This window comes from Protomyctophum parallelum (assembly GCF_964188405.1).
Source record: "Protomyctophum parallelum genome assembly, chromosome: 7".
NCBI lineage: Eukaryota > Metazoa > Chordata > Actinopteri > Myctophiformes > Myctophidae > Protomyctophum > Protomyctophum parallelum.
In genome coordinates this window covers 51779225-51801231 of record NC_139705.1, presented here as the reverse complement: position 1 = coordinate 51801231, position 22007 = coordinate 51779225, and the positions used below count along the sequence as shown (strand labels likewise).

General features: G+C 48.6%; 1 protein-coding gene across 1 annotated transcript in view; it reads right to left on the bottom strand.

The window, feature by feature from the left end:
• Positions 1-5792: 5792 nt before the first annotated feature.
• Positions 5793-22007, bottom strand: part of adnpb (activity-dependent neuroprotector homeobox b) — a 30492-nt gene continuing 14277 nt past the window's right edge. The window contains exons 3-5 of the mRNA XM_083769895.1: positions 12478-12570; positions 10219-10884; positions 5793-9458 (exon numbers count right to left, since the gene is read on the bottom strand). Of these exons, the coding sequence (XP_083626021.1) occupies positions 6924-9458; positions 10219-10884; positions 12478-12570 (3294 nt within the window). The 3' untranslated portion in view covers positions 5793-6923. The remainder of the gene's footprint in view (positions 9459-10218; positions 10885-12477; positions 12571-22007) is intronic.

The window sequence follows — 22007 nt, the reverse complement described above, 5'->3', positions numbered from 1 at the left end:
GTGTGTGTGTGTGTGTGTGTGTGTGTGTGTGTGTGGGGGGGGGGGGGGTGTTTTCTCTCTCCCCCTCATACTCTCACACAGGGGCAGTTTCCCTCCATTTTAGATTTCTCTCCCTTCCATAAGGGAGGCTAAAGGAGGGGAGGGACGTAAATGGAACCAATGTACCGATCCGAACCCTGTGGGGTTCACCTGGGCCGGTACCGGTACTACTGGGCTCTGGCCGGGCAGTACAACTTATCACTTATCTGACAGACCCCCAGGGTTCTATTTCTGACCAAAGCTGTTCCTTCACACTAACACCGTCTAATCAACAGCAACAACAAAGACATGCCAATTTGAATGTACCTGCAGGCTGACTATTACAACAAGACTCGATCAAATAACCAGGCCAGAAGTAGGACTTTCACAGACATACATAAGACCATCTTCCTTTTCACGTACTACACTTAAAGATTTGTACCTGAAATGCTTCTCTGTTTCCTCCTGACAGATTGTCACAGGTTATCGAGGTTAAAGAAAACATTAGGCTCTTAACCCATTCTGACCTGAGATCAGATTCATACGAGGTTTCCACTGGACACACGCCGGTCTGACGAACCCATTCTGACCTGAGATCAGATTCTAAAAATGTCAGTCGTTCTTCAATTTTTTTCAAAAATAGCAGACCTACAAGCTTGTAGATCTGCTGTTTTTCAATAGCTAAAGCATAACATGATGCTGACACCAAAATGGGTTAATTCTATCCTCTTGCACACTGCAGAGCAGTGTAGGTCCATAACATGTACAGTACATGGTACTGGTAGCACACTGTAGAGCTGTGTAGGTCCATAACATGTACAGTACATGGTACTGGTAGCACACTGCAGAGCTGTATAGGTCCATAACATGTACAGTACATGGTACTGGTAGCACACTGAGCAGAGCTGTATAGGTCCATAACATGTACAGTACATGGTACTGGTAGCACACTGTAGAGCTGTGTAGGTCCATAACATGTACAGTACATGGTACTGGTAGCACACTGTAGAGCTGTATAGGTCCATAACATGTACAGTACATGGTACTGGTAGCACACTGTAGAGCTGTGTAGGTCCATAACATGTACAGTACATGGTACTGGTAGCACACTGTAGAGCTGTATAGGTCCATAACATGTACAGTACATGGTACTGGTAGCACACTGTAGAGCTGTATAGGTCCATAACATGTACAGTACATGGTACTGGTAGCACACTGTAGAGCTGTGTAGGTCCATAACATGTACAGTACATGGTACTGGTAGCACACTGTAGAGCTGTGTAGGTCCATGACATGTACAGTACATGGTACTGGTAGCACACTGTAGAGCTGTGTAGGTCCATAACATGTACAGTACATGGTACTGGTAGCACACTGTAGAGCTGTGTAGGTCCATAACATGTACAGTACATGGTACTGGTAGCACACTGTAGAGCTGTGTAGGTCCATAACATGTACAGTACATGGTACTGGTAGCACACTGTAGAGCTAGGGCCACACGCGACCCCTAGCCTAGGACCTAGGCTATAGGGGCCACACGCGACCCCTAGCCTCGGACCTAGGCTATAGGGGCCACACGCGACCCCTAGCCTCGGACCTAGGCTATAGGGGCCACACGCGACCCCTAGCCTAGGACCTAGGCTATAGGGGCCACACGCGACCCCTAGCCTAGGACCTAGGCTATAGGGGCCACACGCGACCCCTAGCCTAGGACCTAGGCTATAGGGGCCACACCTTAACTGGTGGCCTAGACTAGGGGCCCCCCTAGGCTAGGGGCCTGCAGATGTGGCCCCCACCTTAACTGGTGTCCTAGACTAGGGGCCCCCCTAGGCTAGGGGCCTGCAGATGCAGCCCCCACCTTAACTGGTGCCCTAGACTAGGGGCCCCCCTAGGCTAGGGGCCTGCAGATGGGGCCCCCACCTTAACTGGTGTCCTAGACTAGGGGCCCCCCTAGGCTAGGGGCCTGCAGATGGGGCCCCCACCTTAACTGGTGTCCTAGACTAGGGGCCCCCCTAGGCTAGGGGCCTGCAGATGCGGCCCCCACCTTAACTGGTGGCCTAGACTAGGGGCCCCCCTAGGCTAGGGGCCTGCAGATGGGGCCCCCACCTTAACTGGTGTCCTAGACTAGGGGCCCCCCTAGGCTAGGGGCCTGCAGATGCAGCCCCCACCTTAACTGGTGGCCTAGACTAGGGGCCCCCCTAGGCTAGGGGCCTGCAGATAGGGCCCCCACCTTAACTGGTGGCCTAGACTAGGGGCCCCCCTAGACTAGGGGCCTGCAGATAGGGCCCCCACCTTAACTGGTGGCCTAGACTAGGGGCCCCCCTAGACTAGGGGCCTGCAGATAGGGCCCCCACCTTAACTGGTGGCCTAGACTAGGGGCCCCCCTAGACTAGGGGCCTGCAGATAGGGCCCCCACCTTAACTGGTGGCCTAGACTAGGGGCCCCCCTAGGCTAGGGGCCTGCAGATGCGGCCCCCACCTTCACAAGAGAACACTGATATATAGTCATTGATTTCAGCTGTTCCAATTCCAAAACATGCAAGTTTACATCATGACACATTTTAATTACAGTCCATTGCATTAAAAAATATTTTTTGTGGAGTTAATTTATATTACTAAATGCATTGGAAATTATTATTTTTTTTTTATACTGAATAATAATTACCAGTAAGGTAACCAAACAACGGGTTGTTGGGACACCTAACCATTTGTATGTATGGGTCACCTTATCCTTTACGTTTCTTTAAAAGAAATGCAGGATTAAAAAACCCCCAAAAAAACAAACAACTTAAAATATGTTTCCTAACAATTTCATACATTTTTTTTATTATACTTCCTGATATATAAGCATCCTCTCAACTTGTTATGATTTTAACGTTCCTGATATATACAGTAAGCATCCTCTCAACTAGTTATGATTTTAACGTTCCTGATATATTATACAGTAAGCATCCTCTCAACTTGTTATGATTTTAACGTTCCTGAGATATAATACAGTAAGCATCCTCTCAACTTGTTATGATTTTAACGTTCCTGATACATCTCAGGTCTGCCTCCTCCCTCACCCTGAAAGTCCTCCCAGCCCGTCTCTCCACCATGGAGCCGCTCTGCCCCTCACCTCTGGAACTCCCTCCCCCCGACATCAGAAACATGGACTCTATCACCATATTTCAAACCCACCTGTTTAGGCAGGCCTATGACTCTGTGTGACCTCTGTGTCTTCACCTCAAAACCCACCTGTTTAGGCAGGCCTATGACTCTGTGTGACCTGTGTCTGCTTCTGCTGCAAGCTGTGCCCTAGTTCTGTTCTGCTTTTAACTGTGTTCTTGTACTGTTTTTAACCTGTACAGCGACCTTGAGTGCCCTGAAAGGCGCCTTATAAAATGTATTATTATTATTAGCAGCCTCTCAACTCGTTATGATTTTAACATTCCTGATACATAATAATAATAAGCAGAAACTCCCACAGAAACAGAGCATGAGTGAAACATTGGCCAACATTTGGCCCTTTCTGGAACTATCATGTGATTTCCAAGACAATGAATTATGAAACAATAACATCATAATACAACCCACATTGATACTAATTCACCATCCACACTGCCAGTTGGCTGACTTGGCCTTAGAAATATTGGATATTTAATGAAATAACGTATAATTTCTCTCTGTCATTAAAAGCCTGATTCATGCTCGATTGATTGGGTGACGGTGTGGCGTCCCGTGACGAAAATATCCGATCTACAAGTTGAGACATTCTTTTCAGCACAGAAACACCATCGTATGAGGTGACAGTATGTTTTAATACATGGCGAGCAACACATGCATTTCATTGGCTATCGCCTGATCGCACGCTATCGCCAGACTATAATCGCCCAATATATACATTACAGTGCGTTTTAACAGAGGGCGAGTATCGGCCGACACATCGCCTAATCGCCCGGAGTCGGCCGAAAACATGAATTATTTGTATCTTTTCGGGTGATGTTCCTCCGTCCACTTTACGATCATCGCCTTATTCGCCTGCTATCGCCAGTAGCTGCCGGGTCTCATAGACACATAAAGCACTTCTGGACGATTCGTCTGTCTGTCTGTCGACAGACAGCCAGACGTTAAAACGCACTGTAAGATGCATCAGGCAACCAGAGCTTATTTGAATGATGTTTAGTCCATTTTTGACCTGAGATCAGATTCTATAAATGTCTTCTACATCCTGACAGTTTTCTGAAAAAGCCTATGTTTCTATGTCAGTCGTTCTTCGATTTTTCAAAAATAGCAGACCTATACAAGCTCGTATATCTGCTATTTTTCAATAGCTAAAGCACTGTGGCTCAGGAGGTAGAGCAGGTCGTCTGTGGCTCAGGAGGTAGAGCAGGTCGTCCAATGATCCATGGGTCGGCGGTTCGAATCCCGGCTCCTCCTCCTCCTGTCTACATGTGGAAGTGTCCTTGGGCAAGACACTGAACCCCAAATAGCTCCCGATGTGCAGGTTGGTGCCTTGCATGGCTTCTGCTGCAATCGGTGTATGAATGGGTGAATGTAATGCACAATCTATGTAAAGCGCCTTGGATAAAGGCGCTATAGAGCACCGAAGTCTGACGTCACTTTCAGTAGAGGGCGTCAGTCCCCAGGTTCATGTATTTGTTTAGTTGCATTGAAATCCCCATTGAGGCGATTTTAGGTCGCCTCATATAACAACTGTGTTTGAAAAGTAAACATGTCATCCCGGCCGCTTCACTCATATGGATATGAAGAATCAACTGACTGAGAGATAACGCTAATGTTACTGCTGCTGAATTAGTTAGATTTTCGCTAGAAACAGACTGTATCATATATGAGTGACTGACTGTTGCAAACGATACAGAGACACCTCCCTGACAATAACACAGAGACAGCTTGTTTATTTTTGGACCACAACGCTTATAGTAGACGATATTAAGATCACCCCATGTTATTCTCCATAGAGAAATTACTTCCGCAAACCAGGGGAACCGAAGGGATGAGCGAGTTATGTCAGGACTTCGGTGCTCTATATAAATGCACCATTTACCATAACGTAATGCGGGGTTCCCGCACAAAATGGGTTAAGACTATGATTCTTGGTGGCTGACCAACGGTCTCCTATGTGAAGAACGCAAGTAGAATTTGTTTTATAAAGTACGGTGCTGTACAGGCATAATTTATACACAACTTGTGTAAGAGAGGCCGTGACTTGTTGTGGGGACATTAGGAGCAAAACAAAGTAACACATTCACTCAGTCAAAACGCTGGCCAACGCCCAAGCACTTGAAATTGATTAATTTCCAACTACGTATGATGCAGCTTGGAAATGTAGTTGGGGAATTATAATTGGGTTAAAATAACATTGATTTTACAATATAAATTGGGGGTCCCAGAGATAGAAATACCATTAAATGGGGGTCTGTAGACTTTAATGCATGTCAAACTAGGGGTCCTTGAAATTAGACGGGTTGAGAATCACTGCTAGAGCCGTAAAGATCTCCTCTCATGGGGGTCCCTGGTATATGTTTTCAAATGGGGGTCCGCGGGGCTAATTAGTGTCAATTTGGGGGTCCTGGACATGAAAAAGTCTGGGAACCACTGGATTAGTGGACAGAAAAATAAAAAAACATGACCATTGGTATTGTGAGAAGCACAATACAGCACTTTATTGTTCATAAATGCTTTAAGTGAAAAATGAAACATAATTATGAACTAAACAAATACACACAAATTGAAACACACACTGAACAGTTTCAGTTTCATTAGGGGGGGGGGGTGTATCCTCCTGTCCATAAATTGTGGGGCAATAAATTCAAATCAATTCAAGATGAAAATGATACAAAGCAACTACAGTCCAGGCCACGGCTGACCGCTGAGGGGCCCCCCATGAGGGGCCCCCCAGGACCGCACAAGATAAAGGATAGGAAGCCCAGAATGCCCCTTTTAGAAGAATATTCAAAACAATAAAATAAAAAAATACTTAAAAACTGCAAAATAAAGACATGATCGGTCAACAGCAAAAAAAAAAAAAAAGCAAAATATTTTTTTTGTTATTTAATCTGCATTTATATATAGATATATTATTTAGCAACAAACAAAAAAAAAGAATGAAATTAAAAAAAAAAAAAAAAACTTTTTTTTTGTTTTGTTAAAAAATAAACTTGGAGATACAGGAAAAAATACCAGCCACCAAAAGCGACACCTATTGTCTAGCGAAACAATATGGAACATATTATGAGGCTAGCTTGTACACACTTAGCAAATATTTTAAGAGTACATGTACAGCAACTTCTCTCCAAACATGTCTAAAAGACTGTACAAATATACACTACCTATCCCAGGATAACTACATGAAAAAAACCCAAAGATTCTTAAGATTATCTTGTCAGCTTAAAAGCTAGTAATTTACAACAATTCCATGTTTTAAGCCACGAGTATGAGCTCGCCAGCTAAAACACACATTAAGTACTTATCTCGTTGTAGTAAAGTATTTTAGTTTTTTTTACCCCCCTATCGTTTGGTGTAACTTCAGTGTTATCTTTGTACCTTCCCTCCTCCGTCGGGTATGAAAAACTGTTGCTCAGAAACCTTTACATAATTCATAGCTGCTTGCTGTGTTACTGCCAAGTAGCTTTAGATTAGCCTTTAAACTGGTTTGAGCAGAAAGGGACGAGCCCTCTCTCTTTATCACTCTCGCCCCTTCCTTCCAGATCCCCATCTCCATGCGACCGAGCGGGGGGACCGGGGGGGGGGGGGGGGGCGCCTGGCCAGCCGAGCTCCTTCTGTTTAAAGTGAGGCAGAGTTGTTGGCATGAATGAACCTGATCCTAAAGTCACTGTGTGTGTGAGAGTCATTCTATCCATGTCTGTGTGTGTGTGTGTGCCCTTAGTGACGTCCGTCCGTCCGTCAGACCTGCTGCTTGCCGAGCTGGGCCCTGGTTTTCCCGCTCCGCGCCGAGGACGGCACGAATTTGGGAATAATGATGGGTAGACTGTCTCTGCCTTTAGCCGCCGCCGTCGCCGGCCGCTCAGGGGCCGCGGCGGTGGGCCCAAAGCCGTTCTCTACGTGTGCCCCCCCCTCCTCTTCGTCCTCGTCCTCCTCGTCATCATCGTCGTCGTCATCATCATCATCATCGTCGTCGTCCTCGTCGTCCTCGTCGTCATCAGATACATCCTCTAGTTCTGAAACCAGCGGAGCCTCCGCGACAGCCTTCACTCCCTCCTCCTCCACTCCCGTGAGCCTGTCGTTCCCACGCAGAGGGAGCGGTGCCTCTCCCTCCATCTGGTCCTCCTGCTGTTCCTCCTCCTCCTCCTCCTCCCCCTCCTCCCCCTCCTCCTCCTCCTCCTCCTCCTCCTCCTCCTCCTCCTCCTCATCTTCGTCACTGTCGGAGTCTATGGCGATGGGCTCGGAGAGGTCCAGAGGCCTCTTCTGTTCTATTAAGGTGCTGTTGATTGTCTTGGCTTTGTCTCTGTTGGTGCCGTTGGGCCGTTGGGCTGCGACCGCCGGCTTTCCCTTTGGCGGTGGCGGTTCCACGCCGCCGTTAGCAGCGATCAGTTCCCTGCGTCGGAGCCGGGCCTGTTCCGACACGCCCCGGCAGGCGCTGGACGTCCTCCTCTGGGCGTCGGCGTGCCCCCCCCCCAGCACGGGGCAGTCCTCCTGGCCGAACGCCAGCGGGTGGGTGAGCTGGCCCACGGCGTGCATGTTGAAGCCCAGCAGCACCTCGGCCTCCGTCGTCTCGCAGTCCTGGACGCACTTCCTCCTCCGGTTGACGAAGTGGGAGGAGATGTCCGACTTCCAGAGCCACAGGCTGGCCGCCAGCTTCTCCACCTCCCGCCGCGTGGGGTACGGCTCCGTGTTGAAGTACTGCGTCAGGAACGACTTCCGCGACTCGTACGACTCGTCCTCGTGGCCCTTGGGGTCGAGCGCCAGCACCACGGGCTCGTCCGGGTTCTCAATGAACGTGTAGGGGCCGCTGGAGCCCAGCGGGTGGGCCCTCTCGCCCGGCGGTCCTCTCCTCCGCTTCGGCGGCGGCGGGTCGGTGGTGGCGCCCACGGCGGCGCCCGCGCTGCCCTCGAAGCCGGCCCGCTTCAGGGCGGAGCTCATGGCCTGGTTGACCCGGGCCGAGGGGAAGGCCCGGGCCTCCTGGGCCCCGTTCTGGGTCTTGCCCACGCCGCGGCAGTGCACCAGGTGCAGCGTGATGGTGGAGGCGGTCATGTTGGAGGTGTACACGCCCAGGCAGTGGATGCACTTGTAGGTGAGCTTCTTCTCCACGGGGTGGACCGTCTGGATCACCTGGTGCCGCTCCCGGAGGTGGTGCGCCAGCGCGTCCGAGATGGGCCCCTTGAGGATGGAGAAGCAGAGCGGGCACAGCGTCTTGCCCACATCCTTCTTGTAGGGCACGGCCGTCTGCGGACCGCCGCTCTTTGGTGGCGTGGACCCGTCGGCCCGCTTGGCGCCCCCCGACGGCGCGACGGCGCCGGCCGAGGACGTGAGCACGGTGGACGCCGTGTTGTTCTGGGCGTGGAACGCCACCGACTCCTCGGGCGCGTCCCGCATGTTGTACGTGGTCACGATGAGCTGCACGTTCTTGGGGTTGCCCTGCTGCAGCGTGAGGTCGAAGGTCAGAGGGGAGTCCGTGCGCGGGCCCACCACCTCGTCGGGGTGCGAGAGGCGCATGTGCGCCACCATCTTCTCCACGTCGTTGAAGGTGGCGCGGCAGTGCGGGCAGGACAGGCCGTGGATGAGCATGTGGTTGAGCAGCGTGTCGGAGGGCAGGTAGCGGTTGCAGTACAGACACTTGGAGGTGAAGTTGTGGATCTTCATGATGTAGTTGGCCACGGCGGGGACCTTCTCCGCCTTGTGCTCCTTCTCGAAGTGGGAGCTGTACACGTTCTCGGGGAACAGCTCGTTGCAGATGGTGCAGATCTTCCACTTCTGCGTGTAGGACGTGCCCAGCATGGAGTTCTTCTTGCCGGGGATGGAGGCCACGGTGGTGGCGGCCGCCTGGACCCTGGAGCCCAGCGGGTTGGACTTGAGCGACGACGAGGAGGCGTTGACCACGATGGAGCCGCGCAGCCCGCCGCCGCCCACGCCCCCCAGGAGCTGCTTGGCGGCCTGAGACTGCTGGGGCACGGAGACGTGGGCGTTGCCCGGCAGCGTGATCCTCACCTGCTGCCCGCCGATGGAGAAGGACTGGGTGGACCCGGGCTTCAGGCCCAGAGGGTTCTGCTTCCCGAGGCCCGACAGGAGACCCGTCTTGTTGGGGATCACCAGCCGGCTCATGCCGTGCGACGTGCTGAGCGGGCGCGTGGACGCCATCACGGCGCCCTTGGGGCCCATCCCGATGATGGTCTTGTCCCCGACGGTCTTGGGCGGCAGCAGGATGAGGTTGGACTTGGGCCGCGGCACCACCACGTTGGTGTGTCCGATCATGGCGGTCACCTGGACAAATATATAAAATCACTTTAATATATACAGTATGCATAGGCAGTAGATATTACTAAATTATATAAATAAAAGTAATATATAAAATAAATTATTTTAAAGTAACCACTTCAAACATAAATATACAAACACATAATGCAGTAAAAGTAAACAAGAATATAAAAATATACACTATATTTGAAGCAACCACTTCAAATATAAAAGCACGCTTTAAAAAAAGCTAAATCTAATGTGGGCGTAACGTAACTAGTATAAGGCATATAAGCTAAATATGTATTTTCTGTTCATCATTGGTATTTAAGAAGCACAACGCTACAGAGAATCACTTTTCTCATTTGCTATTGTTCCTGTTTTAGTTTTTTTTTTCCTGTTCCTTTTTTTTCCCTTTTTATTATTTGAATCATTAACCCATTCTGAACGAGAACCCCATTTTGGTGTCAGCATCATGTTATGCTTTAGCTATTGAAAAAATAGCAGATCTACAAGCTCATAGCGCGCCACCGAGTGGCGCGCTGCGAGCTTGTAGTTCTGCTATTTTTTGAAAAATCAGAGAACGACTGACATTTTTAGAATCTGATCTCAGGTCAGAATGGGTTAATCAGACCAGTGTGTGTGTGTGTGTGTCCAGTGGAAACCTCGTATGAATCTGATCTCAGGTCAGAATAAGCTTCGGCTTCAGCCCCAAACCTTTTCAGTCAAACTGTAATTCTGTATAACCTGTACTGAGGTAAATAAACTAACTAACTAACTAACTGACCTGGTAGCCGATCCTCTCGTGGTCCTCGATGACGTGCTGGACCAGCGCCTCGTACGTGCGCGGGACGAACAGACACTTCTTGCAGTGGATCTGATTGGAGGAGGAGGCGGCGGCGGCGGTGGCGTGGTGGGCGTGGCTCACATTGTTCGTGCCGCCGGCCTCACTCGGGGCACCATTTTGCGCAGCGGCGGCCGCGGCCGCCACCTTCTCTCCCGGCTTCACCAGGTAGGGCTGCGCCACGTGCTGGAAGTGTTCGCGGTAGATGTGCTTGCGCACCACGTTGTACAGCGGGTCCCGGTACGTGCACTTCTTGCAGTAGTACACGGCCTGCTCCACGCCGCCGCCGCCGTGCCCGTCCACGCTGCGCTTCAGCATGCCGTCCTTCATCACCATCATGCCCGCCCCGTGCCCGCCGGCCATCATGCCCCCGTGGCCGTGCACGGCGGCGGCCCCCGGCCGGTGCATGGCGTTGTTGGGCATGTGGAAGAGCTTGATGTGCGTCTCCAGGGTCTTCTTGTTGCCGTTGTACGTGCAGTAGGGGCAGTTGAGCAGGATGCGCGCCTCGAAGTCCTCGCTGTGCACGTTGCGGAAGTGGGACTTGTACGCCGAGAAGTACTTGGAGGAGAACGGGCAGCCGGAGCAGCAGAACGGCTTGGACCGGTAGTCCTGGAACCAGAACCAGAACACAGAGGATCAGACACTTAACTCGGTTTCATACTTTTGTGTGTGTGTGTGTATGATATGTAAACATATACGGTACAGTATACAGTGTAGAGCGTCACAGTCCCGCCCCCCTACCAGGGCCCAGGAAATTATTCTCCGTTAATTTTTCCTCATAGACATTTCAAAAAGTATTTATTTAAAGACGTTTATGCCGTGGTCAAAGTCAACTCTTGTCGTGACAAATCATGACAACAAACACAAAAAAATTCGGGCCGAACAAATAATTAGAAAGAAGAAAAAAACGTCAGGTTACAACACTCGTTTTGTTGTTTTCCTTCTTTGTAATTAATTGTTTGGTCCAACATATTGTGTTTGTTGTCATGAGTTGTCACGACTCGAGTTGGCTTTGTCCGCGGCGTTAACAGTCTTTAAATAAATACCATTTGAAATGTCTATGAGGAAAATGCATTGGGAATTATTTCCTGGGCCCTGGCGTCGTCATGAAAGGGGGCGGGACTGCGACGCTCTATATAGAATGCATGTTTCTGTTGTATTATTATGTAGACAAGAGTTCAGTTACATAACTGATATATATAATATACAGTATATATATAATGCATGTTTCTGTTGTATTATTATGTAGACAAGAGTTCAGTTACATAACTGATATATATAATATACAGTATATATATAATGCATGTTTCTGTTGTATTATTATGTAGACAAGAGTTCAGTTACATAACTGATATATATAATATACAGTATATATAGAATGTATGTCCAGTTACATAACTGAAGTATTAAAACTGTTGTTGTGTTATTGTTGTACGTTTTCTTTTTGATTTGTTTTGCCGTCGAACTTTGATTTGTCCGTTACATAATTATTGTCTCAATGTATGAAGTGTTAGTGTATATTATATTCCCTCCTTATTCCCAATGAAGAATTTCAGACAGACAAACAATATCTTAATAGTGTTGTTTTTGTCGACTAAAACGTAAGACCAAAAATGTTCGTCGACTTTTTTCACTGAGGAAACCTAAAATGGAAACTAAATGAAAACTAAGCTATGATGACAAAAACTAAGACTAAATGTATTGACAATTTCGTCAACAGCTAAAAACTAAAGTAAAATGACTAGTAGACAAGAGATCCAGTATAAGTCATTTTACACGTGGTTGCATGCTGAAAATAGCAGATCTACAAGCTCACAACTTGTGAGCAAGTGTAAAACCATGACTCATGAGTCATTACGACGGCATCAATGCCCGCCAAAACTAAAATCTTATGATATTTAGTCGACTAAAACTAGACTTAACACTAAAACATTCCAGGTGACTAAAATGTGAGCAAAACTAAATGAAAACTATTCAAGAGACTAAAACTAAAACTAAAATCTGCTGCCAAAAACAACACTGATAGATGTGTGAGCTTGGAATGTGTAGCGCGCGCGCGCGCGCACACACACACACACACACACACACACACACACACACACACACACACACACACACACACACACACACACACACACACACACACACACACACACACACACACACACACACACACACACACACACACACACACACACACACCTGGACTTTAGTGTGCGACGGATCCCACACACACACATCGTCCCAGTTTGTGTGTTTGATGTAGACATCGGGGGGAGTGTAGTCTTTATAGTCCTGATGGAGACACAAAGACAGGATTAATACATAATAAGTCTTATAGTCCTGATGGAGACAGAAAGACAGGGAAGCCAAGAGGAAAGAGGTATTAGACTACGTTTGCACCCGACTGACAAGATCAATTGTAATCAACCGTGTAAAACATGCGTGGCTCACACAGTTGATCAATTTGACCCAACATGAAACCTGCATTTATAACAGTGAAGAAGGGCCTGTTACTTTAGTGTTACCCCGCTCTGAATCTCGTCCGCCATCATCATCATCATCATCATCATCTCCTTTCATGTTTGTTATGAAATAACAGCAGAATAGCAGCGCAGCGCTGTGCGTGTGTGTGTGTGTGTGTGTGTGTGTGTGTGTGTGTGCGTCATGACGACCAGCGGGGGTAGTTATTAAGGCAAAGTAACTAAAGAATCACCCCTCTTCTTGGCAAATGGCAACACAACTCCAACACACACACATATCTCTGGTGTTCATGTTCACGTGCGCTACACAGATTTGTTCTGCGCGGGACGTGAGGGGAACGGAACATTGGTTACCGTAATGACTGGAAAATTGCGCAGAGTAAAAACTGTAAAATGAACCACTGTGGCCGTCTGGGCATATCATTTTTAGAGTCGTGAAATTCCTGCCCTGCTCAGTAGATGATTACATTTATTTTGTGAGGATTATTTTATATAGTTTATTATAAACCATGGTTTCCAAAGACCTTCACCAGCTTTCTTCCTGGATCTAACCAAAGGAAAGCAGCGATGAAAGGCAGAAGTCAACACATTAATGAATGTTTGATAAGCCAAGATGCACATCAAATATTCATGAACATCATCCCAGGAAATATTACGAATCAATCTCTCCCAAACCTCTCCCTATTCCTACAGTATAGTGTTAAAAACTCAACATGTATGGCTGTTTGTTTGTTCTCTCATGTTCACTTCTAATTGGCAAGGAAAGGAAGAAAACAGGGAAGTGATCTGATATATCTGTTAACAGGATGCCTGATTGAGCTACATTGTTCAAAGAATTAAGTGAATATATCAATAAGAGTAGCAGAAGTAAGTCTGATCTCTCTTTAGAAGCGTTAACATTGTGTCCGATGCATCAGGCAGTCAGAAATGAGAACAGATCATGATCGTTATGATCAATCAACGTGTGCGGAGTAGGGTTGGGTGACGATACGAATACATCGTCAATCGCGAATATACGAATCCAATCGCCGAATATTTTTATTAGGCTATTTCTCGGGACGATTTAGCCCAATTAACCTGTAAAGTGTGAGCAACATGTGAATCAATTTGGCCCAGCAAAGTAGTAACAGGCAGCGGCCGGATGGAAATCACCTCCTCCCGTTATAATGTATGCTCCCACAGTCCCCGCACTCTGCAGAACTCACCTCTATGTGGTCTCTGCTCACCTCTATGTGGTCTCTGCAGAACTCACCTCTATGTGGTCTCTGCTCACCTCTATGTGGTCTCTGTTCACCTCTATGTGGTCTCTGTTCACCTCTATGTGGTCTCTGTTCACCTCTATGTGGTCTCTGTTCACCTCTATGTGGTCTCTGTTCACCTATATGTGGTCTCTGTTCACCTCTATGTGGTCTCTGCAGAACTCACCTCTATGTGGTCTCTGTTCACCTCTATGTGGTCTCTGCAGAACTCACCTCTATGTGGTCTCTGCTCACCTCTATGTGGTCTCTGTTCACCTCTATGTGGTCTCTGTTCACCTCTATGTGGTCTCTGCAGAACTCACCTCTATGTGGTCTCTGCTCACCTCTATGTGGTCTCTGCTCACCTCTATGTGGTCTCTGCTCACCTCTATGTGGTCTCTGCTCACCTCTATGTGGTCTCTGTTCACCTCTATGTGGTCTCTGTTCACCTCTATGTGGTCTCTGTTCACCTCTATGTGGTCTCTGCAGAACTCACCTCTATGTGGTCTCTGCTCACCTCTATGTGGTCTCTGCTCACCTCTATGTGGTCTCTGCTCGCCTCTATGTGGTCTCTGCTCACCTCTATGTGGTCTCTGCAGAACTCACCTCTATGTGGTCTCTGTTCACCTCTATGTGGTCTCTGCAGAACTCACCTCTATGTGGTCTCTGTTCACCTCTATGTGGTCTCTGTTCACCTCTATGTGGTCTCTGTTCACCTCTATGTGGTCTCTGCTCACCTCTATGTGGTCTCTGTTCACCTCTATGTGGTCTCTGCAGAACTCACCTCTATGTGGTCTCTGCTCACCTCTATGTGGTCTCTGCAGAACTCACCTCTATGTGGTCTCTGCTCACCTCTATGTGGTCTCTGCAGAACTCACCTCTATGTGGTCTCTGTTCACCTCTATGTGGTCTCTGTTCACCTCTATGTGGTCTCTGTTCACCTCTATGTGGTCTCTGTTCACCTCTATGTGGTCTCTGTAGAACTCACCTCTATGTGGTCTCTGTTCACCTCTATGTGGTCTCTGTTCACCTCTATGTGGTCTCTGCTCACCTCTATGTGGTCTCTGTTCACCTCTATGTGGTCTCTGTTCACCTCTATGTGGTCTCTGTAGAACTCACCTCTATGTGGTCTCTGCTCACCTCTATGTGGTCTCTGTTCACCTCTATGTGGTCTCTGCAGAACTCACCTCTATGTGGTCTCTGCTCACCTCTATGTGGTCTCTGCAGAACTCACCTCTATGTGGTCTCTGTTCACCTCTATGTGGTCTCTGTTCACCTCTATGTGGTCTCTGTAGAACTCACCTCTATGTGGTCTCTGCTCACCTCTATGTGGTCTCTGTTCACCTCTATGTGGTCTCTGCAGAACTCACCTCTATGTGGTCTCTGCTCACCTCTATGTGGTCTCTGCAGAACTCACCTCTATGTGGTCTCTGCTCACCTCTATGTGGTCTCTGTTCACCTCTATGTGGTCTCTGTTCACCTCTATGTGGTCTCTGCTCACCTCTATGTGGTCTCTGCTCACCTCTATGTGGTCTCTGTTCACCTCTATGTGGTCTCTGTTCACCTCTATGTGGTCTCTGCTCACCTCTATGTGGTCTCTGTTCACCTCTATGTGGTCTCTGTTCACCTCTATGTGGTCTCTGCTCACCTCTATGTGGTCTCTGTTCACCTCTATGTGGTCTCTGCTCACCTCTATGTGGTCTCTGTTCACCTCTATGTGGTCTCTGTTCACCTCTATGTGGTCTCTGTTCACCTCTATGTGGTCTCTGTTCACCTCTATGTGGTCTCTGTTCACCTCTATGTGGTCTCTGTTCACCTCTATGTGGTCTCTGTTCACCTCTATGTGGTCTCTGCTCACCTCTATGTGGTCTCTGCTCACCTCTATGTGGTCTCTGCTCACCTCTATGTGGTCTCTGTTCACCTCTATGTGGTCTCTGTTCACCTCTATGTGGTCTCTGTTCACCTCTATGTGGTCTCTGTTCACCTCTATGTGGTCTCTGTTCACCTCTATGTGGTCTCTGTTCACCTCTATGTGGTCTCTGCTCACCTCTATGTGGTCTCTGCAAAACTCACCTCTATGTGGTCTCTGCAGAACTCACCTCTATGTGGTCTCTGCTCACCTCTATGTGGTCTCTGCAAAACTCACCTCTATGTGGTCTCTGCTCACCTCTATGTGGTCTCTGTTCACCTCTATGTGGTCTCTGTTCACCTCTATGTGGTCTCTGCTCACCTCTATGTGGTCTCTGCTCACCTCTATGTGGTCTCTGTTCACCTCTATGTGGTCTCTGCTCACCTCTATGTGGTCTCTGTTCACCTCTATGTGGTCTCTGTTCACCTCTATGTGGTCTCTGTTCACCTCTATGTGGTCTCTGTTCACCTCTATGTGGTCTCTGTTCACCTCTATGTGGTCTCTGTTCACCTCTATGTGGTCTCTGCAGAACTCACCTCTATGTGGTCTCTGTTCACCTCTATGTGGTCTCTGTTCACCTCTATGTGGTCTCTGCTCACCTCTATGTGGTCTCTGTTCACCTCTATGTGGTCTCTGCTCACCTCTATGTGGTCTCTGCTCACCTCTATGTGGTCTCTGTTCACCTCTATGTGGTCTCTGCTCACCTCTATGTGGTCTCTACAGAACTCACCTCTATGTGGTCTCTGTTCACCTCTATGTGGTCTCTGTTCACCTCTATGTGGTCTCTGCTCACCTCTATGTGGTCTCTGTTCACCTCTATGTGGTCTCTGCTCACCTCTATGTGGTCTCTGCTCACCTCTATGTGGTCTCTGTTCACCTCTATGTGGTCTCTGCTCACCTCTATGTGGTCTCTACAGAACTCACCTCTATGTGGTCTCTGTTCACCTCTATGTGGTCTCTGTTCACCTCTATGTGGTCTCTGCTCACCTCTATGTGGTCTCTGCTCACCTCTATGTGGTCTCTGTTCACCTCTATGTGGTCTCTGCTCACCTCTATGTGGTCTCTGCTCACCTCTATGTGGTCTCTGCTCACCTCTATGTGGTCTCTGCTCACCTCTATGTGGTCTCTGCTCACCTCTATGTGGTCTCTGTTCACCTCTATGTGGTCTCTGCTCACCTCTATGTGGTCTCTGTTCACCTCTATGTGGTCTCTGTTCACCTCTATGTGGTCTCTGTTCACCTCTATGTGGTCTCTGCAGAACTCACCTCTATGTGGTCTCTGTTCACCTCTATGTGGTCTCTGTTCACCTCTATGTGGTCTCTGTTCACCTCTATGTGGTCTCTGCAGAACTCACCTCTATGTGGTCTCTGTTCACCTCTATGTGGTCTCTGTTCACCTCTATGTGGTCTCTGTTCACCTCTATGTGGTCTCTGTTCACCTCTATGTGGTCTCTGCTCACCTCTATGTGGTCTCTGCTCACCTCTATGTGGTCTCTGCTCACCTCTATGTGGTCTCTGTTCACCTCTATGTGGTCTCTGTTCACCTCTATGTGGTCTCTGCTCACCTCTATGTGGTCTCTGCTCACCTCCATGTGGTCTCTGCAGAACTATCCTCTATGTGGTCTCTGTTCACCTCTATGTGGTCTCTGCTCACCTCTATGTGGTCTCTGTTCACCTCTATGTGGTCTCTGTTCACCTCTATGTGGTCTCTGTTCACCTCTATGTGGTCTCTGCAGAACTCACCTCTATGTGGTCTCTGCTCACCTCTATGTGGTCTCTGTTCACCTCTATGTGGTCTCTGCTCACCTCTATGTGGTCTCTGTTCACCTCTATGTGGTCTCTGCTCACCTCTATGTGGTCTCTGCTCACATCTATGTGGTCTCTGTTCACCTCTATGTGGTCTCTGCTCACCTCTATGTGGTCTCTGTTCACCTCTATGTGGTCTCTGCTCACCTCTATGTGGTCTCTGCAGAACTCACCTCTATGTGGTCTCTGTTCACCTCTATGTGGTCTCTGTTCACCTCTATGTGGTCTCTGCTCACCTCTATGTGGTCTCTGTTCACCTCTATGTGGTCTCTGTTCACCTCTATGTGGTCTCTGCTCACCTCTATGTGGTCTCTGTTCACCTCTATGTGGTCTCTGCTCACCTCTATGTGGTCTCTGTTCACCTCTATGTGGTCTCTGTTCACCTCTATGTGGTCTCTGTTCACCTCTATGTGGTCTCTGCTCACCTCTATGTGGTCTCTGCTCACCTCTATGTGGTCTCTGCTCACCTCTATGTGGTCTCTGTTCACCTCTATGTGGTCTCTGTTCACCTCTATGTGGTCTCTACAGAACTCACCTCTATGTGGTCTCTGCAGAACTCACCTCTATGTGGTCTCTGTTCACCTCTATGTGGTCTCTGTTCACCTCTATGTGGTCTCTGTTCACCTCTATGTGGTCTCTGTTCACCTCTATGTGGTCTCTGTTCACCTCTATGTGGTCTCTGCTCACCTCTATGTGGTCTCTGCTCACCTCTATGTGGTCTCTGTTCACCTCTATGTGGTCTCTGTTCACCTCTATGTGGTCTCTACAGAACTCACCTCTATGTGGTCTCTGCAGAACTCACCTCTATGTGGTCTCTGTTCACCTCTATGTGGTCTCTACAGAACTCACCTCTATGTGGTCTCTGCTCACCTCTATGTGGTCTCTGTTCACATCTATGTGGTCTCTGCTCACCTCTATGTGGTCTCTGCTCACCTCTATGTGGTCTCTGCTCACCTCTATGTGGTCTCTGCTCACCTCTATGTGGTCTCTGCTCACCTCTATGTGGTCTCTGCTCACCTCTATGTGGTCTCTGTTCACCTCTATGTGGTCTCTGCTCACCTCTATCTGGTCTCTGTTCACCTCTATGTGGTCTCTGCTCACCTCTATGTGGTCTCTGTTCACCTCTATGTGGTCTCTGTTCACCTCTATGTGGTCTCTGTTCACCTCTATGTGGTCTCTGCTCACCTCTATGTGGTCTCTGCTCACCTCTATGTGGTCTCTGTTCACCTCTATGTGGTCTCTGTTCACCTCTATGTGGTCTCTGTTCACCTCTATGTGGTCTCTGTTCACCTCTATGTGGTCTCTGTTCACCTCTATGTGGTCTCTGTTCACCTCTATGTGGTCTCTGTTCACCTCTATGTGGTCTCTGCTCACCTCTATGTGGTCTCTGTTCACCTCTATGTGGTCTCTGTTCACCTCTATGTGCTCTCTGCTCACCTCTATGTGGTCTCTGTTCACCTCTATGTGGTCTCTGCTCACCTCTATGTGGTCTCTGTTCACCTCTATGTGGTCTCTGTTCACCTCTATGTGGTCTCTGTTCACCTCTATGTGGTCTCTGTTCACCTCTATGTGGTCTCTGTTCACCTCTATGTGGTCTCTGTTCACCTCTATGTGGTCTCTGTTCACCTCTATGTGGTCTCTGTTCACCTCTATGTGGTCTCTGCTCACCTCTATGTGGTCTCTGTTCACCTCTATGTGGTCTCTGTTCACCTCTATGTGCTCTCTGCTCACCTCTATGTGGTCTCTGTTCACCTCTATGTGGTCTCTGCTCACCTCTATGTGGTCTCTGTTCACCTCTATGTGGTCTCTGTTCACCTCTATGTGGTCTCTGCTCACCTCTATGTGGTCTCTGCTCACCTCTATGTGGTCTCTGCTCACCTCTATGTGGTCTCTGTTCACCTCTATGTGGTCTCTGCTCACCTCTATGTGGTCTCTGTTCACCTCTATGTGGTCTCTTCTCACCTCTATGTGGTCTCTGTTCACATCTATGTGGTCTCTGCTCACCTCTATGTGGTCTCTGTTCACCTCTATGTGGTCTCTGTTCACCTCTATGTGGTCTCTGTTCACCTCTATGTGGTCTCTGCTCACCTCTATGTGGTCTCTGCTCACCTCTATGTGGTCTCTGCTCACCTCTATGTGGTCTCTGTTCACCTCTATGTGGTCTCTGTTCACCTCTATGTGGTCTCTGTTCACCTCTATGTGGTCTCTGCTCACCTCTATGTGGTCTCTGTTCACCTCTATGTGGTCTCTGTTCACCTCTATGTGGTCTCTGCTCACCTCTATGTGGTCTCTGTTCACATCTATGTGGTCTCTGCTCACCTCTATGTGGTCTCTGCTCACCTCTATGTGGTCTCTGCTCACATCTATGTGGTCTCTGCTCACCTCTATGTGGTCTCTGCTCACCTCTATGTGGTCTCTGCTCACCTCTATGTGGTCTCTGTTCACCTCTATGTGGTCTCTGCTCACCTCTATGTGGTCTCTGTTCACCTCTATGTGGTCTCTGCTCACCTCTATGTGGTCTCTGTTCACCTCTATGTGGTCTCTGTTCACCTCTATGTGGTCTCTGTTCACCTCTATGTGGTCTCTGCTCACCTCTATGTGGTCTCTGCTCACCTCTATGTGGTCTCTGTTCACCTCTATGTGGTCTCTGTTCACCTCTATGTGGTCTCTGTTCACCTCTATGTGGTCTCTGTTCACCTCTATGTGGTCTCTGTTCACCTCTATGTGGTCTCTGTTCACCTCTATGTGGTCTCTGTTCACCTCTATGTGGTCTCTGCTCACCTCTATGTGGTCTCTGTTCACCTCTATGTGGTCTCTGTTCACCTCTATGTGCTCTCTGCTCACCTCTATGTGGTCTCTGTTCACCTCTATGTGGTCTCTGCTCACCTCTATGTGGTCTCTGTTCACCTCTATGTGGTCTCTGTTCACCTCTATGTGGTCTCTGTTCACCTCTATGTGGTCTCTGCTCACCTCTATGTGGTCTCTGCTCACCTCTATGTGGTCTCTGTTCACCTCTATGTGGTCTCTGCTCACCTCTATGTGGTCTCTGTTCACCTCTATGTGGTCTCTGCTCACCTCTATGTGGTCTCTGTTCACATCTATGTGGTCTCTGCTCACCTCTATGTGGTCTCTGTTCACCTCTATGTGGTCTCTGTTCACCTCTATGTGGTCTCTGTTCACCTCTATGTGGTCTCTGCTCACCTCTATGTGGTCTCTGCTCACCTCTATGTGGTCTCTGTTCACCTCTATGTGGTCTCTGTTCACCTCTATGTGGTCTCTGTTCACCTCTATGTGGTCTCTGCTCACCTCTATGTGGTCTCTGCTCACCTCTATGTGGTCTCTGCTCACCTCTATGTGGTCTCTGCTCACCTCTATGTGGTCTCTGTTCACCTCTATGTGGTCTCTGTTCACCTCTATGTGGTCTCTGTTCACCTCTATGTGGTCTCTGTTCACCTCTATGTGGTCTCTGCAGAACTCACCTCTATGTGGTCTCTGCTCACCTCTATGTGGTCTCTGTTCACCTCTATGTGGTCTCTGTTCACCTCTATGTGGTCTCTGTTCAGCTATATGTGGTCTCTGCAGAACTCACCTCTATGTGGTCTCTGCAGAACTCACCTCTATGTGGTCTCTGCAGAACTCACCTCTATGTGGTCTCTGCTCACCTCTATGTGGTCTCTGTTCACCTCTATGTGGTCTCTGTTCACCTCTATGTGGTCTCTGCTCACCTCTATGTGGTCTCTGCAGAACTCACCTCTATGTGGTCTCTACAGAACTCACCTCTATGTGGTCTCTGCTCACCTCTATGTGGTCTCTGTTCACCTCTATGTGGTCTCTGTTCACCTCTATGTGGTCTCTGCTCACCTCTATGTGGTCTCTGTTCACCTCTATGTGGTCTCTGTTCACCTCTATGTGGTCTCTGTTCACCTCTATGTGGTCTCTGTTCACCTCTATGTGGTCTCTGCTCACCTCTATGTGGTCTCTGTTCACCTCTATGTGGTCTCTGTTCACCTCTATGTGGTCTCTGTTCACCTCTATGTGGTCTCTGCTCACCTCTATGTGGTCTCTGTTCACCTCTATGTGGTCTCTGCTCACCTCTATGTGGTCTCTGTTCACATCTATGTGGTCTCTGCTCACCTCTATGTGGTCTCTGTTCACCTCTATGTGGTCTCTGTTCACCTCTATGTGGTCTCTGTTCACCTCTATGTGGTCTCTGCTCACCTCTATGTGGTCTCTGCTCACCTCTATGTGGTCTCTGTTCACCTCTATGTGGTCTCTGTTCACCTCTATGTGGTCTCTG